We start from the raw sequence: 21,843 nt of genomic DNA, 5'->3' as shown, positions 1-21,843 counted from the left end.
TACTCATTTTTCGATTAGAAGATTTCGCATTGAATCACTGATTTGTCTCGTGTGCAGGTTTTCGGTGACGACAGAACTGGGCGAGCGAGCGTGCGCAGGCGCAAGGCCGCAGTCGCGGGAGGCGCCGGCCGGCACAGCCACCGTGGGGGGCATGGTGGTGGTGGGAGTAGCTCGTATCCACCGCACGCGTCTTCTAGCCTCGCTGTCGGGGCTGAAGTTAGAAGCCGAGCTCACCTCGCTGCAGGCGTCGTTATCGGCCGCGCGGACCCGCCAATGTTCGCTCACCGGCACGCTCGGCCGATCCACTATCGTATTGCTCGAGGGCTCGCACCCGCACCACCAGTGAGTAAACCTCGTAAAGTAGTGCCAGCGAGTAGATAATGGACTAACCATTTAAAACTTATTTTCGCACACATTACCAAAAAAAATACAGAAATGAGAAAAAATAAGTTTTTTATATAATTTACAGAAAAATTTAAATCAAAATCAAAAGATAAAAGTGTGTGACGGACACGAGCTCGGGGAAATGTTGAAATCATAACTTAGAAATCATAATATAGTTGAAATAATCTAACGACGTGACTTGTGTGCAGGACTGTGGTGCGTGTGGGCGTGGGCAAATCGCAGGCACTGCACTCGTGGGAGGTAGGGCGCGTGGGCGCCGCCGTTCTGGTGAGCGTGGGCGGCGTGCGTGTGGACCTGCCGCAACACCCGGTGGCGCTACACGGCGTGATGACGCGCTCGTCTCGCCAACTGTCGTCCACGCTGCAAGAGCTGGGCGTGACGCGTACGGCGTCCCGCTTGTCCCGCGCGGCCCCCGCGCCCGCAGCGCCAGAAGAGGACTCGTCGGCGTCGCCCCCTCCCGCGCCGCGCCCTCCCCGCGCCTCCACAGCGCGGGCCGAACCGCTGCTGGACCCGCTGCACCTGCAGTTCTCCATCGGCGTGCAGAGCCTCAGTGTGACTGCGGCGCTGCTGCCATCGCTGCAGGCACAGTACAAGATGGAGCACGTCAGCAGCTCCGGCGTCACTGGCGCTCGCGCGCATTTCACCGTCGAGCTGCCACAACACTCTCTGAGCTTCGTCACCAAGCTACAGGTCAGTTGGAAGGATCGTGCGGCCTGTCGGCTTTGCCGCGACGGGATTACACACAGATTAATAAACACAGTAGAAATGCTTAGTTTGCATGGTACATGTGCCAACAGTAAGTGTAGTTTCACGTACTTGAGACCGCCATTTTCGCTTTCTACGTTATGATCGTGTTAATTATCTCACGCAAAACCTCGAAAATCGAGGAAAAAATGACTTAGTTTTGCTGCTTTGGAGTGTAAAAATTATAGTCGCACTTGTAATATTATCCATGGTGGTGTTTTATATCATCGTTAAGACTTATTTTATTTAAAAAAAATTATTTTGGAATTCGTTAATAGTTCATCGTCACATAGTCTTTCAGTTGTTGCCGCTAGGTGGCAGGACAATGAATAAAATTAAGAACAATATAAAATCAAGACGTAACTTGGAACAGTACGTATTGAATTTTCAACGATTTGCCAACAGGGTAAAGTTTAAATTATATTGACAGTCCAGAATTTTTTACATTTTTTGAAATTAGAAACTATTACAAATCATTATCAAGATTTCATAGTGATTGTGTGTGTTTTGGCGACTGCGATTCTGATAGTAATTGAGGCTTAAGGCACTTCCATAGTTTTTTTTCTTCCATGGGAATAAACGTGCGCGCGCGCAGGTAACGGAGGTGAGTGAGGCCAACATCCCCGCGGCTGCCATGGTGGCGCTGCCGGCCGTGCACGTGGCGGGGCGCATGCTGGAGGGCGGCGCGCCAGGCGCCGGCGCAGCCGTTGAAGGCGCCGTGCTGCGCGCCGGCCGCTATCTCGCCGCCACGGCCGACATCGGCCTCTTCGAGCACACGCTCTCCACCGACCTGTTAAACCATTTGGTCTTCGTGCAGAAGGTCTTTATGAAGGTCGGTGCTATTTTCGTTTCTCTTACTTATGGAATCTCGGCTAAGGTATTGTATTCAAATCAGACTGTACGCACAGGAGGTGAACGAGGTCGTGCAGAAGGTGTATGGTGGTGAGAAGCCGGTGCCGCTGTGGAGCGAGGAGGAAGCCTCCTCGCCGTTCTCCCGGGCGCTGTTTTCATTGCTCATCCGCATCAAGGTAGATACGCTCACGTTATGCGAATTCGCTTTCCTTGCGTGTCGACCACAGAACAATAAATACAGTAGAAGTGGTTAGTTAGGGTACGACGCGTTGTTCACTGATCCCACGGCGCCGACTCAACCGGCGAGAGGGAAACCCGGGGGGGTTTTAGTAGGGTAGGCCTTCCAGTGTGGAGGGAGAGTCCCCACATAACCCCTGAGTCTCCCTGGGCTCAGGGGTATCCATAAAGATTTCCCCCCCGTCAAAAAAAAAACAGGGTACGACGCGTACTAACATATTTAGATATCGAGAGACGTACTAGAGCTCAATCCGCCATTTTCACTTTGTATGGTGTGGTTGTGTCATTCTTTTGCGCAAATTCTCTAAATTCGCAATAAAATGCCTAAAAGTGCCAAAATTATAGCCGCAACAAAAATATTACCCATAGTAGTATTTTATATCATCGGTAAGTCTTATTGTAATAATTTTCAATTTTCTGTTTATCGAATTGATTCAGATGTTAATCGTTCGTCGTAGACCAGCTACTGGCCGCAAGATGGCAGCGCGTGGAATAAAATTTCAATATAAAATCAAAACATCGTAACTTGTAGTAAAGGTACTTTCAGCGATTTAAAATATATCCAGAAACAATCCAGAATTTGTTACATCTTTTTAAATTAGAAACTATGATCAATAATTATCAAAATTTCGTTGTGTTTATCATTTGTTTGTGTATAATCGAGGCTTAAGGCACTTCCTTTGTTTTTTTTTCTTCCGTAGTGTCGACCGTGTCAGAAGTTTTATAGACATGTTTGTTATGTAAAATAAAAGTGTTAACAAAATAAAAGATGAGGGTACAAGATGGTGATTACTTGTGTCACAGCGCATCCAGCTAACGGCGACAACACCGAGCAACTCGGCTGTGCGACTGGAGACAGGCGCCGTGGAGTTGGAGCTGTCCAACCGCGTGCAGAACGTGCCGCAGCCGGCGCACGCGCAACCGCACGACACGCGCCTCTTCGGGCGCGCGCAAGTCGATGTCAACCTTTGCCTCGGCCAACTTATCCGCAACGCCATGTTCGACGAAGCCGAACCAGAATTTCAGCAGTACGCTTTCTTCAAGACCAGAATCTGTAAGGATCGTCGTATTACTTAGTGTTTTTTCTTAACTATTTGCGACCAGCGTTCAAATATAAACAGCACATACGTAGTGTAAGAACGTTTGCACACTACGTCTAGAAATGACGGTCCGAAATGTCACAGATGTCCGAAGTGTCATTTTACCTTTAGGTGTACAAGCGATATTCGTATTGTTGATGAAGCTTCAATGATGTAGACGAGACAACGGCTTACAAAACTTATATTGTGAATAGTAGAAATAACGTCACACTTAGACGCAGGGCGCGAACACTTATTTTCTCGCATTCGAATAGGACTTAGTGCACAAGCGACATCCGAAGTGGGGCCGAGTTTTCTAGATTTATATAGTCTCGGATTGGGAACGAGCACGAAACGCTTGCGGTAAGCAATGGCGCTGACATTGAAATCGAAACTGTTTTATGTACAGCAATGCGCAATGCGTTCCAAGAGGAGATGGCGACAGGGGAGGGCGAAGGAGAAAGTGGTGCCGAGGACAAGGAAGTGGTGCTAATTACGCTGAAGCGGCCGCTCATCTACATCCAGCCGGTAGCCGTCGATCGCGCGATTCTGTTCTGGCTCAACTACAAAAACGCCTACGAGTACTGGAACGAGAAACGCCTCAACCTCAACTCGGAAGTGCTTACCGCCACGCAGCAAATATTCGAAAAGGTAAGTAAGTAAGAATACACGAGGGCAGCAAAAAATAATTGAATATCAATTCAATAAAAATTTAATTAATACAGTGAATAGCGACATTTCTCGCCAGGACTGGTAGCTGTAAAGGTACTAACTGGGTGATAAATTTGTCATAGATTTCTCATAGATGGCGCTACGACTAAAAAGTCGTTGAAAGACCAAGTACAAAGACACGACGCAAGCACATAGAAAAATTCGTGAGATCCGTTGGTTCGTTCCGTGGCTTAGTTGGTATAGCGTCTGGCACGGTATGCAAGAAGACGTCGGTTCGAATCCGACCGGATCGAAGGAATTTTTTCTGAGTGTTCGATCTTTGTGTTAATAATTATAACAAACTAGTGGAGTAATTTCACAAAAAATAATTGAATATCAATTCAATAAAAATTTAATTATATTTATTTGTGTAAGAAAGTAAAATATGATGAATTATTAAAAGTCATGGAACAGAAATTGTTGTTATGATGTTAGTAATATAGTCCGGCGAGGTTGTTAGTATTTAAAAAAATAACGCTTTATAAATAATTTACGTACGAACAGGTGCAGTTGACATCGCAGATCGCAGCGCCGCACTTGAGCACGCTGTTTTTGCAACTGAATGTGGACGACATCGGCATCTGCTTGCCGCTTAACCATCCGCCCGCCATGGTGAGTACAGAGGGACGGAGCGTTGAGTGACTTCAATACAACCACTCACCAATAATTCGAGGACTGCTAATATTCGTACTACATATCGTAGCTCTGAAAAAGGTCGAAATTCTGTCTTAGATTTAGACGGCGCAATCAAATCAGAAAAGTCTGGAAGTAGTTTATATTATATAAATGGCCGTAGATATCAATTAATATTTAATATGAAATATTAAATACAGTATTCTTTTCCTTGTAATATTCAAATTCAAATATTGTCCACGACCTAAAATCGTTTCAGCACTTTGACAAATATGCGTGTCAATAGACGGCCTCGTGTGTTGCAAATTAATGTATAAATTAACGCTTCATAGTATCGGTAGATGGCGCCAATGCATAACAAAATAAAAGAGTGGCTGGTACTATCCATAAAAATCTATGCAATAAGCGCCATCTAGTTGATTTGTTTGTTATCACTCGAAATAAGAATAGCTTTAACAAATTGCAGTTTGTCCTTGTGAATGTACCATTTCCTACTTCTATAACAATTTTATTGTATTTATGTAATGCAAAGATGTATATAATCTACTGGCGTTATTTATCGAAGATCAAGCTTTAATATACGTGCCGACAAATACCTTAATAGCTACTCACCTACTCACTCTACCACATCATTCTTTTCCGTTTACTTAACCTTTTGACTGGCTAAATACAAAGGCAAAGCCATTAAAATAATGAAAAAATAGCTTTTTGGTACTCGTTGCGACATCTAGTGTACCAATAGGTACTAAATTCACTACTACGCAGTCTTGTCAGATTTAGCGTCTTCTTGAGTTGTTGGTCCATGATACAAGGGAATACTGAGGTGATCCGTGTGTGGCTCAGAACAAGGAGACTAGCGGCGCGGCACTGGAAGGCGAAGCACGCGGGGCTGTGGTGGTGACGCTGGAAAGCACCTCGGTGTCGGCGTGCTCGAGTGGCGCTCTTGTGTCGAAGGGCCGATTCGTGGGTCTGTGTCTGCGCTTCGCCAGCGAGTTCGAGGCGTCGCTGGACGACTGGCAGCCGCGCGCCGACGAGCCCGCACTTAACGTATGCTGCGTCTCCGAAGGCACTTACGAGGTGTGCAGCCGCACCGCCGCGCCGAAGCACAACGGTAATAGCTCTGTGTAGTGTTGGGTCCTGCAAAACTTTCCATTTTGAAAAAATCTTATTTTTTCGGATATTTTTCACATTTGACGTTGACACCTGTCAAAAGTTGAAGTTACTGAATGAAAACAATGGAGCGATTATAAAGGTGTTTTTTTTTCGCTGTAAATCTCGTTTTTCTCTAAGCGGCTTTTACTTACGCTAAATAAAACTTCGAAAGATATTTCTAAACGGGGAACAGGGCCTTCGTAATGACATATTTCCAATTTTTGCAATTATTCGGGATATTTTTCGGAAAAATTTCCACTATTTCAAATTTTCGGAAAATTACCCAACAGTAGCTCTGTGGCCTAGCCGTAAAGTAAAAGAGAAGAATCGGTCCACTTACATTTATTAAAAGAGGAAAAGAAAGGCTGTTACAAAATAATACAATGATATAAAAAAGGTACAGATAATATAAAATACTCCCTACTAGTACTAAACAGTCGAAACTCCAGATACTTGCCCCAAGAGGGTCTATATGCGTATATATATACCTAATGGTTTAAAAACAGTTTAAGTGGAGCTGGATTTTACATAACGATAAATGAGTACGACCTCTCGCGTCGAGAAATTCAAATAGAGTGATGGATGACGAAACGAACCAAAACGTAAGAATAATGAGGGAAAAGGTATTCTAGAACGATTCAAAATTTTAAAAGTGGCCAGGAACCAGTAAAAGGGGTAATAAAACGGTGGGATGACGATGAAGGAGGTCGCATCATCACAGCTCGACTCGACACCAGATCTCTATATCCTTTGTGGGCTGATTAGGGCGCCGCTCACACTTGATGTTGTTGCAGAGAACGCGAAGTGGTTCCTGAACGTGTCCTGGCAAATGGAGGGCGTGGACATCCATCTAGACGTGAGCGTCGGCAAGCAGCTCTCCGCACTCGGACATACGCTAACCATGCTTACCGGTACACAACCAAACTATGTCTGATACACACGTTGGTCTGATAATTTTCTGGCGGACCTTCTGACTACTTGCATGTTTACAGGATTCGAGGAAGAAGATCCCCTAAAAATGGACTACGACAGCGACTTGGACGACGAAGCGGACAACAGCAAAGATTCCCAGGTATGATCGTTGATTTTATTACACGAAGACTGAAGAATACAACTTATCAATTTGTTAAATACATATGAATCGCTTGTATCCAGGAGAGTATAGTGCTGCGGCGTAAGTGCACAGACCACCTGCCGGCGTTCGTGTTCGACACTAGCTTGGATGCGAAGAAGCGGTCGCGGCTCATCGAGCAGGAGATGCACGAGCAGGCCAAGATCATCAACGACCTGAGAGCCCTCGGCGCCTCACACGCTACCATCGAATATGAGATGCGCCGCCTGCATGACCTCGAGGCGCTTGTCTTCAAAGACTTCCGCAGGGACATGATCCAGAAGCTGCGTCGGCAGAGCGTGAAGGCATCTTCGATCACCAAGGGCAAGTTAGGACTGGGTTCGAACCGGTCGCACTCGTTCATGGGAGGCACCGATCCGCCGCCGTTGACGCCACACGCGCCGCGCGACGATACCGATCCGCCGCTAGGCATGGGAGACTCTGGCGAAACGCTTTTGCTGGCCGAGGAGGACGCGCGCCTAGCCGATATTATCGAGGGCGATATCAGCTGGAGTTCCATGGATAGCGAGCCGCTTACTGGTGAGTAAACTTTGTCCCATGTGGCACTTGTATACCAAAAGGTCGAATCGGTGACCGAGTGCGTCTGCGCAGGCCCGTCGCGGTCCGCGTCGCTGCGCACGCGCGGGGCGCCCGCCGTGCAGCGCCAGAGCTCGTTGCCCGCGCGCGCCGACCTCTGGGCCGACCAGCTGGAGGCGGTCGAACTGCGCCGCAAACACGACCATAGGTAAGCTCAAACCGACCGCCTTCAGCTATCCTAATCCAGTGTTCGAGATTGACAAAACGAACGTTCCTTAGCAGCGCGTCAACAGGCGACACTGGCGGCGAGGGCAAGACGAGCAAGACGAAGACGGCCGAGCCGAACGTGGACTTCGAACTTGACGTGAAGGTGCACATCAACAGCGGCAAGTGCGTGCTGCATACAAGGGAGACATCACGGGACGACGACGCTAAAATGTAAGTGTACATATATTCCGAGGTGTGCGTTCATGCATGCTCGTGCGATGGGCCGCGTCTACTGTTGGGGGTAATTTTCCGACTGTCTTCAAATAGTGGACGTTTTTCCGGATTTTTTTCCGAAAAATTGGAAAAATATAATATCGAAGGCTCATAATAACATAACTTCTACGTTTAGAAATATCTTTTTAAACTTTATTTAACGTGTATTATTAATAAAACTTCTATAGCTTAAAGCCACCTAAGAGAGATTTAAAAAGATTTCACAACAGCAAAATCCTTTCTAATGACTCCATCGTTTTCGTTCAGTAACTTAAATTTTTACCTATGTAGAAAATTAAAAGAAAAATATCTAGAAAAAATCCAGATTTTTTTTTCCAAATAGAAATTTTTCCATGACCCAACACTATTCGCGTCTGCTATGTCGATACTTCCAATGAACACTACGCCAACTTAATTTTTGGATCTGTTCTGTTTTTTAATTTTGTTTTTTGTTTCTTTTTTTTTCACAACATTCGGGGAGCATAATATTAGGAAATAAATATGGCTGTTTACAAAAATAACAGGAACTGACTAAAAAGTAAAGTGGTGTAGTGTTGATTGGAGGTATCAATGAGTTTTTTAAATAATAGTCAAGTAACAGGACCGACAAGTCGTGCGTCTTATGGTAAGCTACATGCCTGTCCATAATTTGTAGGGCACTGTCACTCTCAGACATAAGTTGACAAGTCTCATGTGCTCGTAATTCCACCAGCACCCTTACCCTTCAAAACCGGAACACAGTAATGCTCGCATTACTGCTTGGCAGCAGATATAGGTAAGGTGACAGTACTTTCCTGGACGAACTCTTTCACAAGGAGCTCTACTGCTTCTAAACGTGTACTTAATTTGTTTTGTGAACAGCAGCGGGTCGCGCATGCGCGTGGGTCGATCGGCGTCGGGCGGGCTGGGCGAGACTGGCGGGTCCCCCTCCGCGCGACGCAAGCCCGGGGCGCGGCTGCTGCCCGTGGTGGACTCGACGGTGTTCCGCGTGCCCGGGCTGCTGTTGAAGGTGCACTACGAGTCGCGTACGCTTCCCGACGAGGGCGCGTCACCCGCCGCCGCGCGCGCCCGCGCCGGCAAGAAGGCCGCGCTCTTTGCCTGGATCACGCTGCGCAGCATCCCCGAGGAGACCATCATCAGCCCGCACATCCTCGAGTTCCTGGAACGAGCGCTCGAACCAATCCCCGCCAAGGCGCTGTCGCTGGGCCCGCCGGTCCTCACCGCCCGTAAGTACTCACGGTTAATAATATTTTTTTTAAATGTCAAGTGACGGAACGAACAAGATGGTAAGCTACACGCCTGCCCATAACAGTTGCAGTGTCCTCAGAGCTTTAAATTGCAAAAGTTTAAGGGGCACTGCCACTGCGCCCGCCACTCTGATACATAACGACTCATCCGAAGAACGGAGTCCGAAGTGATTATATAGCGAAAAGAGAATAAGTACGTTACGATAATAATTTCGTTATTCAAACTAAGACCTATGTAACGGTGTTTTGAGAATTTATACATCTTATTTCGTTTCGGAAATATAAAATCGAACAACGGTCAATCTGACATCCACAGCGAAGAATAACGAACGAAATGTACTATGTCCTGAGAACAAGTAGTCTTGCACATAGATCTTTGTTCTACGGAAGAGTCGATAAGTTGATAAGTCCCATGTGCCTGTAATTTCACCAAATAATAATAAAGCTGTAATTTTAAATTAATGTCGCATTGTCTGAAAGTTCATGCTGATGGAAGAGTACGAAGTAGGTACTCTTATTACACACCCTCCATATAGATACACACCATCTAGCATTTACTTAATTTCGGTCCGTAAGTTTGGTCCAAACTAGCCTACAGGCGGAGATAAATAAAGAAGAACATAATAATAATATCTTTATTCCAATTGGTACATAGATTGCTCCTAAACTAAGATCGCCTGTACTATGGGTGGTAACCGTCAAATAAAATAACAATAACTAAGTCTAATAAAATAAAAATATAAAATATGATTCGTAGAACACAAAAAGAAGGTTGTTTACATTTGATCCTGGTACACATTGACTTACAATTATATGGACGTCGGGTCCGCGCTAAAAAGTGTCCGCACTTGTAAGGCGCTAAAATCGTATACAGAGCGCGACACTCCGCTTTAGTCTTCATTTGTTCTACGGACAGCGCGATACTGCGATGACATAACAATTTAAATTTCGAATAGGTTGACTTGGGACATTTTTTTCGTGGTTTTTGTATTAGACCCGTCGTGCATTTATTTGTAAGTCAATGCTGGTACATTAGTAAATTAGGTACATTATCTAGTACAGTACCAATGTTTAAAAATACAACAAAAAAGCAGCCAACTTCAGTCCCAACAAAGAACAAAAACAGTCAAAGAAGATTTACTAGACGGATAAGAAGCACTATTAAAAACAAAGTCACAAAAGCAAGGAAGGTATATAGTCACAACTGCGTTTAGACTTCTGAGTTGCTCGGTTGGTCATTGCAGAGGGCGGTTCAACGGAGGGCGGCAGCGACGGCGGTGGGGCGGAGGGCGAAGCGTCATACGGGCAATACGTTTACGCGTCGTTCCCGGTTGACGTGATCGTGCACTTCCACATGCAACCTTCGACGTTCCGCTTTAGCTGCCTGCCCGCATCTCGCGTTGAATGCCTGCTTCAGCTACCCAGCCTGCAGATAGTGTTCAGCTCGAAGCGCGCTACAGACGAGGAGATGACGGCTCCGGGCGTTGCTATGGGCGGCCTCAGTGTTACCGGCTGCCTGGCTGACTTCTCCGTCAACATGTTTCATCCGTACGGCGGCAAGAAATCCAGCCTTAAAGAAGCACAAGTGCAATGGTCACCTCTTTCCGATTCGGAGCGCAAGGACTCACTCAGTATTAACGTGGAGTTTGTCAAGTTCCACCTGTCGCGCAGCCGCAAGCTAGACTTCCAGATCGACAAGGACCACTCCAAGGCCACCGTACGCTTCTCCAGTGAGTGGTTGCACAGACATGTCCCAATTTTTGGATCTATTGTCATAAATTCACCTCGAAAGTGCGAAAAAGTACAGTGGGCGGGTAACCCCTGACAACGCGCGCTTACGCGTCATCTGCGCGGATATGCGCCGTAGACGCGCTGTAGTCGCGCGTAAGTATCGCGCATTTTGACAAGAGATAGTTTTAATTTTAGTTTTGTTTCTTAATTTCAGTTAGTTTTTGAAATGAAGCAACTACATGAAATTGTAATAATTGTAAACTCCAGTGGATTATACAAGGTGTAAATTTGAGACTGGACAGCAATTTTTCCTATAACTACGACGATTAAGGTAGCTGGCCTTGCTTCCCCATCTCAAATGTCACCCTGTATAAGCTTCTTGCTTGCAACGCGATGTTTGCGCGCGTTTGAATCGACTCACTACAGCGCTGTGGCGCGTATACGTGCAGATGACGCGCGATTACGGCGCCGTATACGCGCGTCTGAAATACGCCGTGTGCATAGGGTCTAATTGTTTGGAACACAGTAATGTAACAATTGTTTTTAAAAGCCAAATAACTTTCGAAACTAGTAACACCGTAATTTTTTGAATTTTTTGACGCAGTCGATGGGGGTTGTCTAGAATCCGCTAAACACTTTGGAGGTTAAGTCAACGTCTTGTATTGCAGCCATTGTGGATGTGGGCAGTGCCTGGTTCAAGTACGACATGCGACGGCTGGGCGAAATTCTAGCATTCCCTAAGGCGTGGTATCGCCGCACTATAGTGCGCCGCATGTTCCTCGGCGACCTTAGCGCAGGCGTTAGCGCACAACAGCCGCAGCACTCCGCCAGGTAATATCTTTTACAGCTGTTTCTAAATACGTGTCATGGGAATAAACGAAACCTAAATAAAAACCATGTTCGTTGCAGTTCGTCGAGTGCTAATGTGCCTGTGTCACCGATGCTTCCTCAAAGAGAGAAAACAAAGACTGATTTCCAAAAGACTAAAGGTAAACTAAAATGTGAAAGTGTAAGCATAGCAGAATAAGAACAAGTATGGTAACTCCATGTGAACGTCGCAAATGTGCACACTTTTGCATAATTTAGCTATACATTAGCGTTACATAACACTGGTCGTCCCAACGCATCATTCACGAGGTTTAAAACTATAGTTAAGCAAAAACTATTATTAAAGGTTATTTATTATATGACTTCTGCGTACTTGGATGACGAAAATCTGTGGTAGTAACTCGTTTAACTCTTGGAGGTAGTCGCGATGTATGATATTTGAAGAAAAAGCAATTATTGTAAATGATAAATGTGTTCAAATGTATATTTATAAAAAGCAATCCATAGAGTTTCTTGCTCATTCTTCGGGAATGAGCGGTAGAGTTTAACCAATGTGATGATTTCAAGTGTATGAAATGCTTATCTATGAAATAAAGATTATTTTTATTTGATTTGCGTCTTTCATAATTAGGTGAATGTGTGTGAACGGCGCGCGGCCGTTGCCCCCACATACAAGCGCTCTGTTATTTTGTACGGAGTTACTTTACTTGTTTTATTCTACTATGCTATAAGTGTCTTTCTGTATGGATTTGTATAATTATGTCCGAATTAACCAATGTTGCGTGTTGCAGCAGACAGCGGGTCGACCGCAGCGCAAGCAGGCGGCGCTGCGTGGGAGACGCTAGTGCTGTTTGCCGTCAACTTTACACGGCTCAATGTCCACATGAACATGGGCAACGTTATGGGCAACGTCAGGTAGTCATACGTCATTTACTACTTATAGTTGGTCTTTTTTTGAAGATGAGTATTATGACAGTTTATTGCGCAAAAGTGTTGACCGCTAGTGATTGCTGTCGATAAATATTCTATCGACTGAATGTTGGTTACGCTTATACAATAAATAGCCAAACTTATTTCATCATTGATTTGAATCATCATTGGTCCATTGTTCGTCCAACTACCGGGCACAGGTTCATTTAAATTGTCAATAAATTCATACTCTACATTTAGAACTACGTCTGTTAATAGTATAAAGAGGAGATATATTTTCAATTTTTAATTTTAATTCAATATAGATAATGAAATCCGCCTGTCTTTATTGAACTGTATATGAATAAAAATTTATTTCGATACTAGTAGGCCAACTGTTAAAATAAGAGTAAAGAAAGCAATTAGCAATCATTAGAACATCGTAACATTCACAATTCAGACATTTTTGGCAACATTTTAGCTTCTTTCACAAACTATCGATAAAACTGTCCACAACAACTCCACGACTATTTCAAATTTTATGAAAACTGGCAACTGCAAAAGTCATTTTACTCCGTCTTAAAAAAAGACAGACTATAACATATTACAAGTTTGTTAAGCGTTCGCCTTTGGGCATTGAGTGACGTGATCAATGGTTGCGTGCAGCTGGCAGAGCCGCGACTTCAACTGCTCGGGACGGCTGAGCATCGGCAGCACCGGCCACCGCAACATGTTAGTGGGCGTGGCGCTGGCCGGGTCATCGTTAGACGCACGCGGTGGCATCGTCGGCGGCGCCATCTCACTCTCCCACATACACACATACGGTGATCCCGCATTCATCTGCCTGGTACACAATTTTGGGTGCGACAGTTGCGTAATGGTTTTGTCTGGGCAGTGCACATTGAGGAGGAAGCTAGCGGCGCCGGCGCCGCGGGCGTGGCCAGCCCCTTCCACGTGTGCGGTGTACGTGTAGCGGCATTGGAGCTACGCATGGAGTACATGGGCACGCCAGTGTTGCTGGCGCGTATCAGCTGCCTGCGATCCGCCGCGCGAGACGACTGGCGCCGCCCGCCGAGGGACCACCACCACACCAAGTGGGCTACATTTTTTTATTATTATTATGTGGTTCACAACTAACCATTATTTTATTCCCTCAGGGCGGGACCCCTGTAAATTTGTTATTGTTTTCAAAATAAAATACGTTTATGACAATTACGAAATGTTTAATGATAAAAAAATAATAATAAAAAGAACTAAAATTGTTTAATGAATCAATAACTTATATGAATAACTAATCTTGTGTAGTTCGGTGCTCGATGTCTGATTGGCTGGCTTTATATATTTTTCGCTTGCGCGCCATTTTTTTAAAATTTATTGTTACGTGAGTAATGTTTTGTGAAAGCGGGACAGTTAAGCATTTTGGGAACAACTGGACACGAAGCCTAAACGTGGAACTTGAATTATACACAATACATACACGTAACAAGCTGAAATATACATTGCAGTTTAGTTTCTTGTATTAATGAACAAGCAGACACTGGCCACTACCCACAAATCATCAAGTGCTTTGTATCCATTATTCGTTGGGTGTACCAACACTTAAGTAAGTAGCAGCTCCTTGTGAAAGAATTCGTCCTGAGAAGTACTGTCACCTTACCTATTTCAGCCATCAAGCAGTAATATGAGTAATATGATGCTGGTGAAATGGGACTTGTCAGTTTATGTCTCAGGGTGACGGACGCAGCGGCAGTGCCCCTGAGATCTTTGCTATTAAAAGCTCTAAGTGGCACTGCAACTGTTATGGATAGGCGTGTCACTTACCACCAGGCGCACGACTTGTTCATGCCGTCGTCGCTTATATTATAAAATATTATAAAAAAAACTTAAATACACTTCTTCTGTTCCTTTTTTCACATTGTACACTGGTTCCTAGGCCGGCGATCATCCTGGCGCACGGCACGCTGGCGTGGCAGCAGCTGCAAGTGCTCATGTCACGATCTACTACGCCCGACCTGTTCAAGATGCAGCTCAAGCTGGAGGAATTCTTCACCCAGCAGTTTAAGTCATCCAAACGTGTCTTCAACTCCCTTGACCCCGACTATCGCGGCCGGTGTGCGCCCCCGGCGCCTTCACAACCAGCGAAGGACGCCAAGAACGCCAAGGAACGTAAGTATATAATCAACATTGGTCGTATATAATAATAAATTTTGTATTAAAAGGCGGTAAATAAGAAATTACCAACAGGAGATTGTTAGAAGAGATTTTAATGACTCGAGATTTGTAATTTTTTCCGCCCGTGACACATACATTGGCGAGGAAATAGATACAACGAATTTTATTTCTTGTGTGAATAAATATTGCTTCACAACAGGACATTTGTGGATTTTGCGGGTTTATTGTTTTTTTTTTAAACGGATTGCCAGGATTATTCTTCCATCGATAATACAACTCGAACTAAAATGTTACAAAATGCACAGACTTGAATTCATTAAATAAATTTAGTAAAATATAGTTACATTGCAAATGTTTAGATTTTTATGTTTCAAGTTTATGCGAAATATACGCTCAGATTTTATGAACATAAAAACATTTTGCTTAAATCTTGACGTAAAAAATCCATAGGGCGATAATGTAATTTAAGATCTTACTTATCGACTTTGCCTGCACGTCATGATACTGTTTTGGAGCAAGTGTGATGAAAATGTAGTAAAATTTATCAATGTCGATAAAACCGAGATGTTGCTCTCACAGCAGCGGGCGGCAGCGAAGGTCAGGCAGCAGGTGGCGCGACGTTGCGCCACCACCGACATTGGCAACGGGTTCTGCAGCTGGTACGCCCGGCGCCTGCGCAAGGTATGGTGAATGCGTGCAGTTCAATATAATTACGATCTAGCCATGTATAACTTTCATTTTCACACTGTCTCTATGGCCGAACAGTTACCAGAACGGTCTGCCACGCAGAGGTCCCGGAGTCGATTCCCGGTGTGGGAGAAATATTTGTATGGCCTACGTTTTTGCTTGCATAATTTGTGGTTGTCTATGTGTGTGTGTGTGGGAGTGCGTGCTTGCGTGCGTGAGTGAGTGCGTGCGTGCGTGCTTGCAAGCGTGCGTGCGTGCGTACTTGCAAGCGTGCGTGCGCGCGTGCTTGCAAGCGTGCGTGCGTGCGTGCATGTGTGCTTGCGTGCGCGCGCGCGGTTCGTAAGAGACAAAAAGCAAAAAACAAAATATAACAACTACAAATTGTACTGTCATTTGTGCGGTTGCGTACGCAAAAGGACTTCATTCGGCCTATGCCACAGCCATAATTAACTGTAGCCCTGGTTTTCTATGAGCTCTGAACGTGTTGGGTGACGGACTTGTGTGTCGCAAAATAAAATGAAGGAATAATTGTTGTTATTATTTTGTTTACGTATGTAATTAATTCCACACAGGCGTTGTAGTGGGCGGCACGATTGAGCTCCTGGGTGCGAATGTATCTCTGGCATGCTTCCACGGGAACAGTTTTAAAGCCAAATCCTGGGCGCTCTTCAGCCTCAAGGACCCCTGCTGCAGCTTCGCTACCGAGGCGCAACACTCTAAGGCCGATGACGGTACGCACTACTCCTACTTTTAAGCTAAAAATAATATCTGGAGGTGGGAGCCTGGACATCTGTCACGCGGGTTAACATCTAGTATGGACTCCAGTCTCTTACCAATGTTTTCATTTTTGGTAAAAATTCAAAAGGCAGCTATGTAAGTTTACTTATGCAATGACCGTGAAAAGAGGCAATAAAGATTGTTATTTTAATAAATTTTGACTTTAAGCTTCACTTCAAAGTCCACATTCGGATTAAATACTTTAATATTTATTGGTAAAGTCGGCGCAAAAGTTGACGAATTTTTCCACAACACCCGAGAATGAAATGATTGGTACAGGTTCGCCGGAGGTGGTAGTAGTGCAGAGCCTGACCGTGTCGCTGGGCGCGGCAGGCGCAGGCACCGGCGGTGGAGGGGGGCACCAGTCCATGGCCACAGTGTGCCGTATGACGCGCGCGCTGCTTTTCCCCCCACAGTTCAAGACGCTGCGCGAGTGGTTCCATTACGCCTTCGCCAGCTCCGAAATTGACGGTACGTGTTGCTTGTCCAGCTGGAACGAAGAGAATGTTGTTCTCTTGGCAAGTGACGAAGAACTTCGAATGGACTTTTTTGTTAGTAACTTAAAGAAGAGACTTTTTTAATTAAAAAAATAAGCGCACATTTGACCTTCGACTCAATTGACGGAAAGTGACGATAAGGTCGACAATGTAGCATGCACATCTAAATAATGCCTATTCACTCTCGTCTTGAAAAGGCCTAAGTTATAACATACAGGGAATAAGTCTGCAGGCAGGGCATTCCACTCCTTAGCCGTTCCCCATATAAATGAAGAAGCGAAGCGCTTCATGCGAATCCTTGCAATATCCACAATAATTAGGGATGGAACTCCAGTCTCCGTTTAGTCCTCTGATGATGGAAAAGCTTCCTTCTTTCGCATAATTTTATAGGAAACAAGTGTATAACATTGTAAATAATGGCTTTTGCAGCGATCGAGTTATTCCCGTCACTGGAGCGGGAGGCGGGCGCGGGCAACACCAACAGTGCCGAGCGCGATCGCGAACGCAACAGGTCAGTATATGGGGAAACTATATTAGGCGTACTAGAAGGGATGTTGTCTACACCTTTAGTAGCAGTAGTGAAAGAGTTCGTTGAAGGAAGTACTGCCACCTCACCTATTTCTACCGACAAGCAGTATTTTTTATTTTATTTAGTAATTTATTTCAGACCACATGACTCATATAATGTAATGCGAGCATTACTGCGTTCCGGTTTAGAAGGGTAAGAGTGAAATTACAGGCACATGGGACTTGTCAACTTATGTCTCAGGGTGACGGGCGCAGTGGCAGTGCCCCAAATATGTTTGCGATTAAAGCTCTGAGTGGCACTGCAACCACTATGGACAGGCGTGTCGCTTACCACCAGGCGTAAGCTAGTTCGTCCCGACACTTGGTATTATATAAAAAAATCTAGCATAGATCTACCAACAACAAATTGACAAGTCTAATACAAAAACCACGGAAAATATGTTCAGGGTTAACCCTTATAAACGTAAGGACCAAACGAAGAGTGACGCGCGATTGTTCCTCTTTTTGCAATTTGTTTCTCTTTTGGTTTGGACACTTTTAAGCACGGACCCGAAATCCATTTGCTGGTAGGACAACGACACGTAGACATAAATTTATAATAATGCAGTATTAAAGACTATACATTTAATATGATGACTGGCGCCACCCTGTTGGAGTCCACTTGATAAAACATTGTTGGAAAAACTACAGCACTGGCAGTGGCAGCAGTAGCACCGGTAGCACAGGCTCGACGGAACGCAAAGCGGGTGATAAACATACGCGCGAGGTGATCTTCGCGCTGCCCAGCCTGCAAATGCACCTGCGCACGCACCACCGCCAGGCACACAACCCGCCGACGCTGCAAGGTATTTACAGTCGGATGCAGTCTATTTAACAGGGATCAATCTTTATAATTGATATTTGAGTGCAGTATTACTTACTTTTAAAAATCATGTCTCCATGAAACACAATATTAAAGTACTTTCCTTCCGTGTCACATAGCCCTGGCATCATACCATACCTGTATAATCATTGTCTTTAAAGATTGCTGTTTAGTAATAATGCCGATTGTAATTTTGTTGTTATATATTTGTTCTTCTATCCAGTAAAGCGTATTTGTATTGTATTGCAGACGCCAAGCCGGTGGTTGAGTGCAGCTTTATCACGGAGTTTGAAGATCACATTTTCGTGTCGGTGGACGCTGAGGCCTTCCTCTTCCTGCACGATCTCATATCGTCTTACATCAAGGAGAAGGACCGCGTTGTAAGTACAGGGTCAAGAGCACGTCAAGCTTGACACTTAAAATTTAAATCCAATTCTATGCCGCTTGCGATAAAGACGGTCCAAAGTACAAAATGTCAAACTTGACGTGCTCTTGACTGTACATATTTCTCATTTGAAATTTATTTACCTACTGTAAGCAGTTAGCGCATGGGGATTGTAATGTGAATAAACAAACGAAAACACTAACTGTGGTCAACCGCCAGATGCCGATGGGCGCACGCAACGCTTGGACGGAGAGCGGCGCAGCGGCTCCCGGCGCAGCGACGGGGGCAGCGCACGCGCAGGACTACCGCGACTACCGCTGTCTCACGTGGCACCTGGAGCCTACTGTACGGCTGTTATCGTGGGCAGGTAAATCCATCGAGCCTTACGGTGTGGACTATATCCTGCAGAAGCTGGGCTTCAGCCATGCGCGCACCACCATCCCCAAGTGGGTGCAGCGTGGTGCGCTGGATCCGCTTGACAAGCTGCTGGCACTAGCGCTGGCCAAGCTCGTGACTGCGCAGGCGCCGCCCGCCTCCAGTAACACCAACAAGTGACCGCATTAGCAAGCCAATTAGAGCTAGTTTCAATATCATATCAAACGGGCGACTCTCGACACCGAGAGTACAGGAAAGAGAACAAAAAAGGATGTACGTAGCTCTATTGAGTTGCCAGAACGGCTTCGGCAAGGAGCATTTGGTGATAAAAAAGCGTTATCATAATTATGCTAAGTGTCAAATATAGATGCCGCAAGATTTTGAAATACTCGTCCTTTCTCTCTTAACGACATTAGAACTAACATTTTATCTTAGTGCAGATAAAATAATATCGAATACATTAAAACTAATTAATGTATGAGGTAATTTACATACTGATATTAAAACAATCGTTCCTATTCACAATGACATCTACCCGTATGTAGTATTTTTATAAGAATAAGTGAAAAGAATCCCGGATTTAACGCAATACAATATTGTAACTATTAGAGCAATATCGAGACGAATTATACTGACATAAAATGTGAACCGACAGCCGTCTAAACTGGAAACGATCCTAGGTTACCAATTTCGTTGTAAGGTCAGTGTAACTATATTATATTTTTTCCGAGACGGAGTAAAACGCCAGCTTACAATAAGTTGATTGCAGCCGATAAATATAATATCGATTATCGACTGAATATTGGTTACACTCATGCAAAAATGGCCAAACTTCTTTCGTTTAAATATAAATCAAGGTTCGTAAAATGTAAGAAAATTGTTTAATGAAAGTAGACGCCATCTTGAAAGAATAATATCTTACCTCTACTTCATGAATCAATATCAGAGGAGCCAAATGTCAAAATAAGAAGAAAGAAAGCGATAAAGCAATGATTTTGTCGTATTGTATTAGCTGTCACAATTTATCGATAGAACTGTCGACAATAAGAACATGACTATTTAGAGTTTTACGAAAAGTGGCAACCCTTCAACGTCATTTTACTTCCTTTTGGGAAATAATATAATATAAACACACTGATTCGTCTATACGGTAGTATACATATGAAGTCTACTTATCAAGATTGTCGGAGATTAAAAAAAACAGAGTGCTATAAAGTGACAAATAAGATCTCCTTACAGATACCAAATATGTATAAATTTTATTAAAAACTAAGTACATAATACTTATTTATTATATTTCTACATAAAAAAATGTATGTATGTATAAAAAAATCTTATGAATCGTCCAATTGGATTTAAAACATTTCCATATGAATGAAATTTAGTAGAAAATTGTAATTTATTGTATGTAATAATACCATTTTGTAAATTGGTTTTTGGATGTTTAGTCAATTTTATTAAATTGCTTAAGTGACGTTACAGACCAGTGCCCTTACCACGAGTTTAGAGAGGCATTTGTAGTTAATGACCTCGTAATAGAAATGTACATTTTGTATAGAAAATCGTACTGCTTCTCTAGCAATCACAGGTTGCTAGATCGCTATGGGTTGCTACGACAACTGTCACTGTAAACTTATGGTAGTGGTATAGGACCCTCTATAATGAGTTCCTAATGTTAAACTCGCTGGCGGCCGCGTGAAAATGTGTAATTAAAAATCTATTATTTACTACGTATTTTGTGGGTACAGAATGTAAATGTGATGCGTGTAAGGGCGAAAGGATAGCAAGGTAAGGGAGAGAAAGAAGATAGAATACGGCGATGAGAGTACGACGTGTACAGAAGACTATTAATTATTAACATATTTTTAATCGACTTCAAAGAAAAAATAGGAGGTTCCCAGTTCTCAAATCTCTTATTATCAAATATTTGTGAACCAATTACGATTTTCGATTTTTACTGAATATAAAAAGAGTCTCAAATTATCTTTTGCACACGTCTCATCGCCTTTTTCTCTTTCTTCTCACGTTCCGTTCCTATTCACGCATCAATCTTGTGTTCCGTACCCACATGTATATTTCAGTTCTTGGGGCCTCATAAGAAAGCAACAAACGTCATCGATCTTGTAGACTTTTTTGTTTGTTTGGCATGGGATATTAAAGGATAGTGTGGGATAGAATGACAAGCAAACTACACCCGTGTAATAGGGCGCCGCTGTGGCGCTTTTATAAGCGTCTGATTTGAAGACGCCGATAAACAACTTTATATTCGGTATTACTGGTTTGTTTATGACGCGGGTTCTTCCGATAGAGGACAGTGTAATTGCAAATACAAATAACATTTTAAGTGCTTAGTAATTTTCGAGTTGATGTATCCAACACAAGATACACATTTCGACCCCTCCTACGTAAAGTATCGTATGTCGAAATTGCCAAGTTTACAGGGGAGCGTTTTAAAGTTCTGAATTCACCGTAATGAGCATAACATGTGACTATAGCATTTCTCAGTTTTATTCGGCAAAGCTCGTTACACAGAGTATTACAAAATCCTAGATATCGGTTAGATGATCTATTAGATGAGGGAATTTCTAACTTTAAAACGCGCCCCTTTAAACTTGGCAATTTCGACATACAATACTTTACGTAGGAGGTGTCGATTTGTGCGCTATGTACATGCAAACGAACGCCCCGCTGAATGCACCACCGTTCCGTCATTTTGCAGCCTTAGGCTTTCATATATTGGAAGTGAAACTGGTTTTTCGGATCTGATTCGCAAATGTCGTTTGTTTTGTCAAACAAATATTCCAAAGAAAAAGATGCAAAATCTCAAGCAGCTGTACTCCCTGTAGTACAACTTATTATAATATGTTTTATTTTATATCTAATTTCATATTAATTAATACATTT

The 21,843-nt window shown here is 43.9% G+C and overlaps 1 protein-coding gene across 1 annotated transcript in view; it reads left to right on the top strand.

Annotated features, from left to right (window-relative positions):
- LOC113226138 (transmembrane protein KIAA1109) overlaps positions 1-20,282 on the top strand; it is a 38,649-nt gene extending 18,367 nt beyond the window's left edge. Inside the window, exons 16-43 of the mRNA XM_026458667.1 lie at positions 58-342; positions 594-1,095; positions 1,745-1,981; positions 2,058-2,177; positions 3,043-3,292; positions 3,727-3,968; positions 4,533-4,640; positions 5,505-5,772; positions 6,608-6,724; positions 6,806-6,885; positions 6,969-7,464; positions 7,537-7,669; positions 7,741-7,899; positions 8,803-9,167; positions 10,433-10,918; positions 11,588-11,750; positions 11,829-11,908; positions 12,539-12,662; positions 13,323-13,480; positions 13,552-13,750; positions 14,590-14,822; positions 15,408-15,509; positions 16,088-16,246; positions 16,572-16,763; positions 17,219-17,300; positions 18,008-18,162; positions 18,429-18,559; positions 18,784-20,282. Coding sequence (XP_026314452.1) covers positions 58-342; positions 594-1,095; positions 1,745-1,981; positions 2,058-2,177; positions 3,043-3,292; positions 3,727-3,968; positions 4,533-4,640; positions 5,505-5,772; positions 6,608-6,724; positions 6,806-6,885; positions 6,969-7,464; positions 7,537-7,669; positions 7,741-7,899; positions 8,803-9,167; positions 10,433-10,918; positions 11,588-11,750; positions 11,829-11,908; positions 12,539-12,662; positions 13,323-13,480; positions 13,552-13,750; positions 14,590-14,822; positions 15,408-15,509; positions 16,088-16,246; positions 16,572-16,763; positions 17,219-17,300; positions 18,008-18,162; positions 18,429-18,559; positions 18,784-19,119 — 5,962 coding nt within the window. The 3' untranslated portion in view covers positions 19,120-20,282. The remainder of the gene's footprint in view (positions 1-57; positions 343-593; positions 1,096-1,744; positions 1,982-2,057; positions 2,178-3,042; positions 3,293-3,726; positions 3,969-4,532; positions 4,641-5,504; positions 5,773-6,607; positions 6,725-6,805; positions 6,886-6,968; positions 7,465-7,536; positions 7,670-7,740; positions 7,900-8,802; positions 9,168-10,432; positions 10,919-11,587; positions 11,751-11,828; positions 11,909-12,538; positions 12,663-13,322; positions 13,481-13,551; positions 13,751-14,589; positions 14,823-15,407; positions 15,510-16,087; positions 16,247-16,571; positions 16,764-17,218; positions 17,301-18,007; positions 18,163-18,428; positions 18,560-18,783) is intronic.
- Positions 20,283-21,843: the final 1,561 nt, after the last annotated feature.

Source organism: Hyposmocoma kahamanoa, unplaced genomic scaffold (genome assembly GCF_003589595.1).
Source record: "Hyposmocoma kahamanoa isolate Upper Pololo Valley unplaced genomic scaffold, ASM358959v1 182, whole genome shotgun sequence".
NCBI classification, from domain to species: Eukaryota; Metazoa; Arthropoda; class Insecta; order Lepidoptera; family Cosmopterigidae; genus Hyposmocoma; species Hyposmocoma kahamanoa.
Note: the sequence above shows the minus strand (reverse complement) of the source record. Positions and strands in the feature narration are given on the sequence as shown.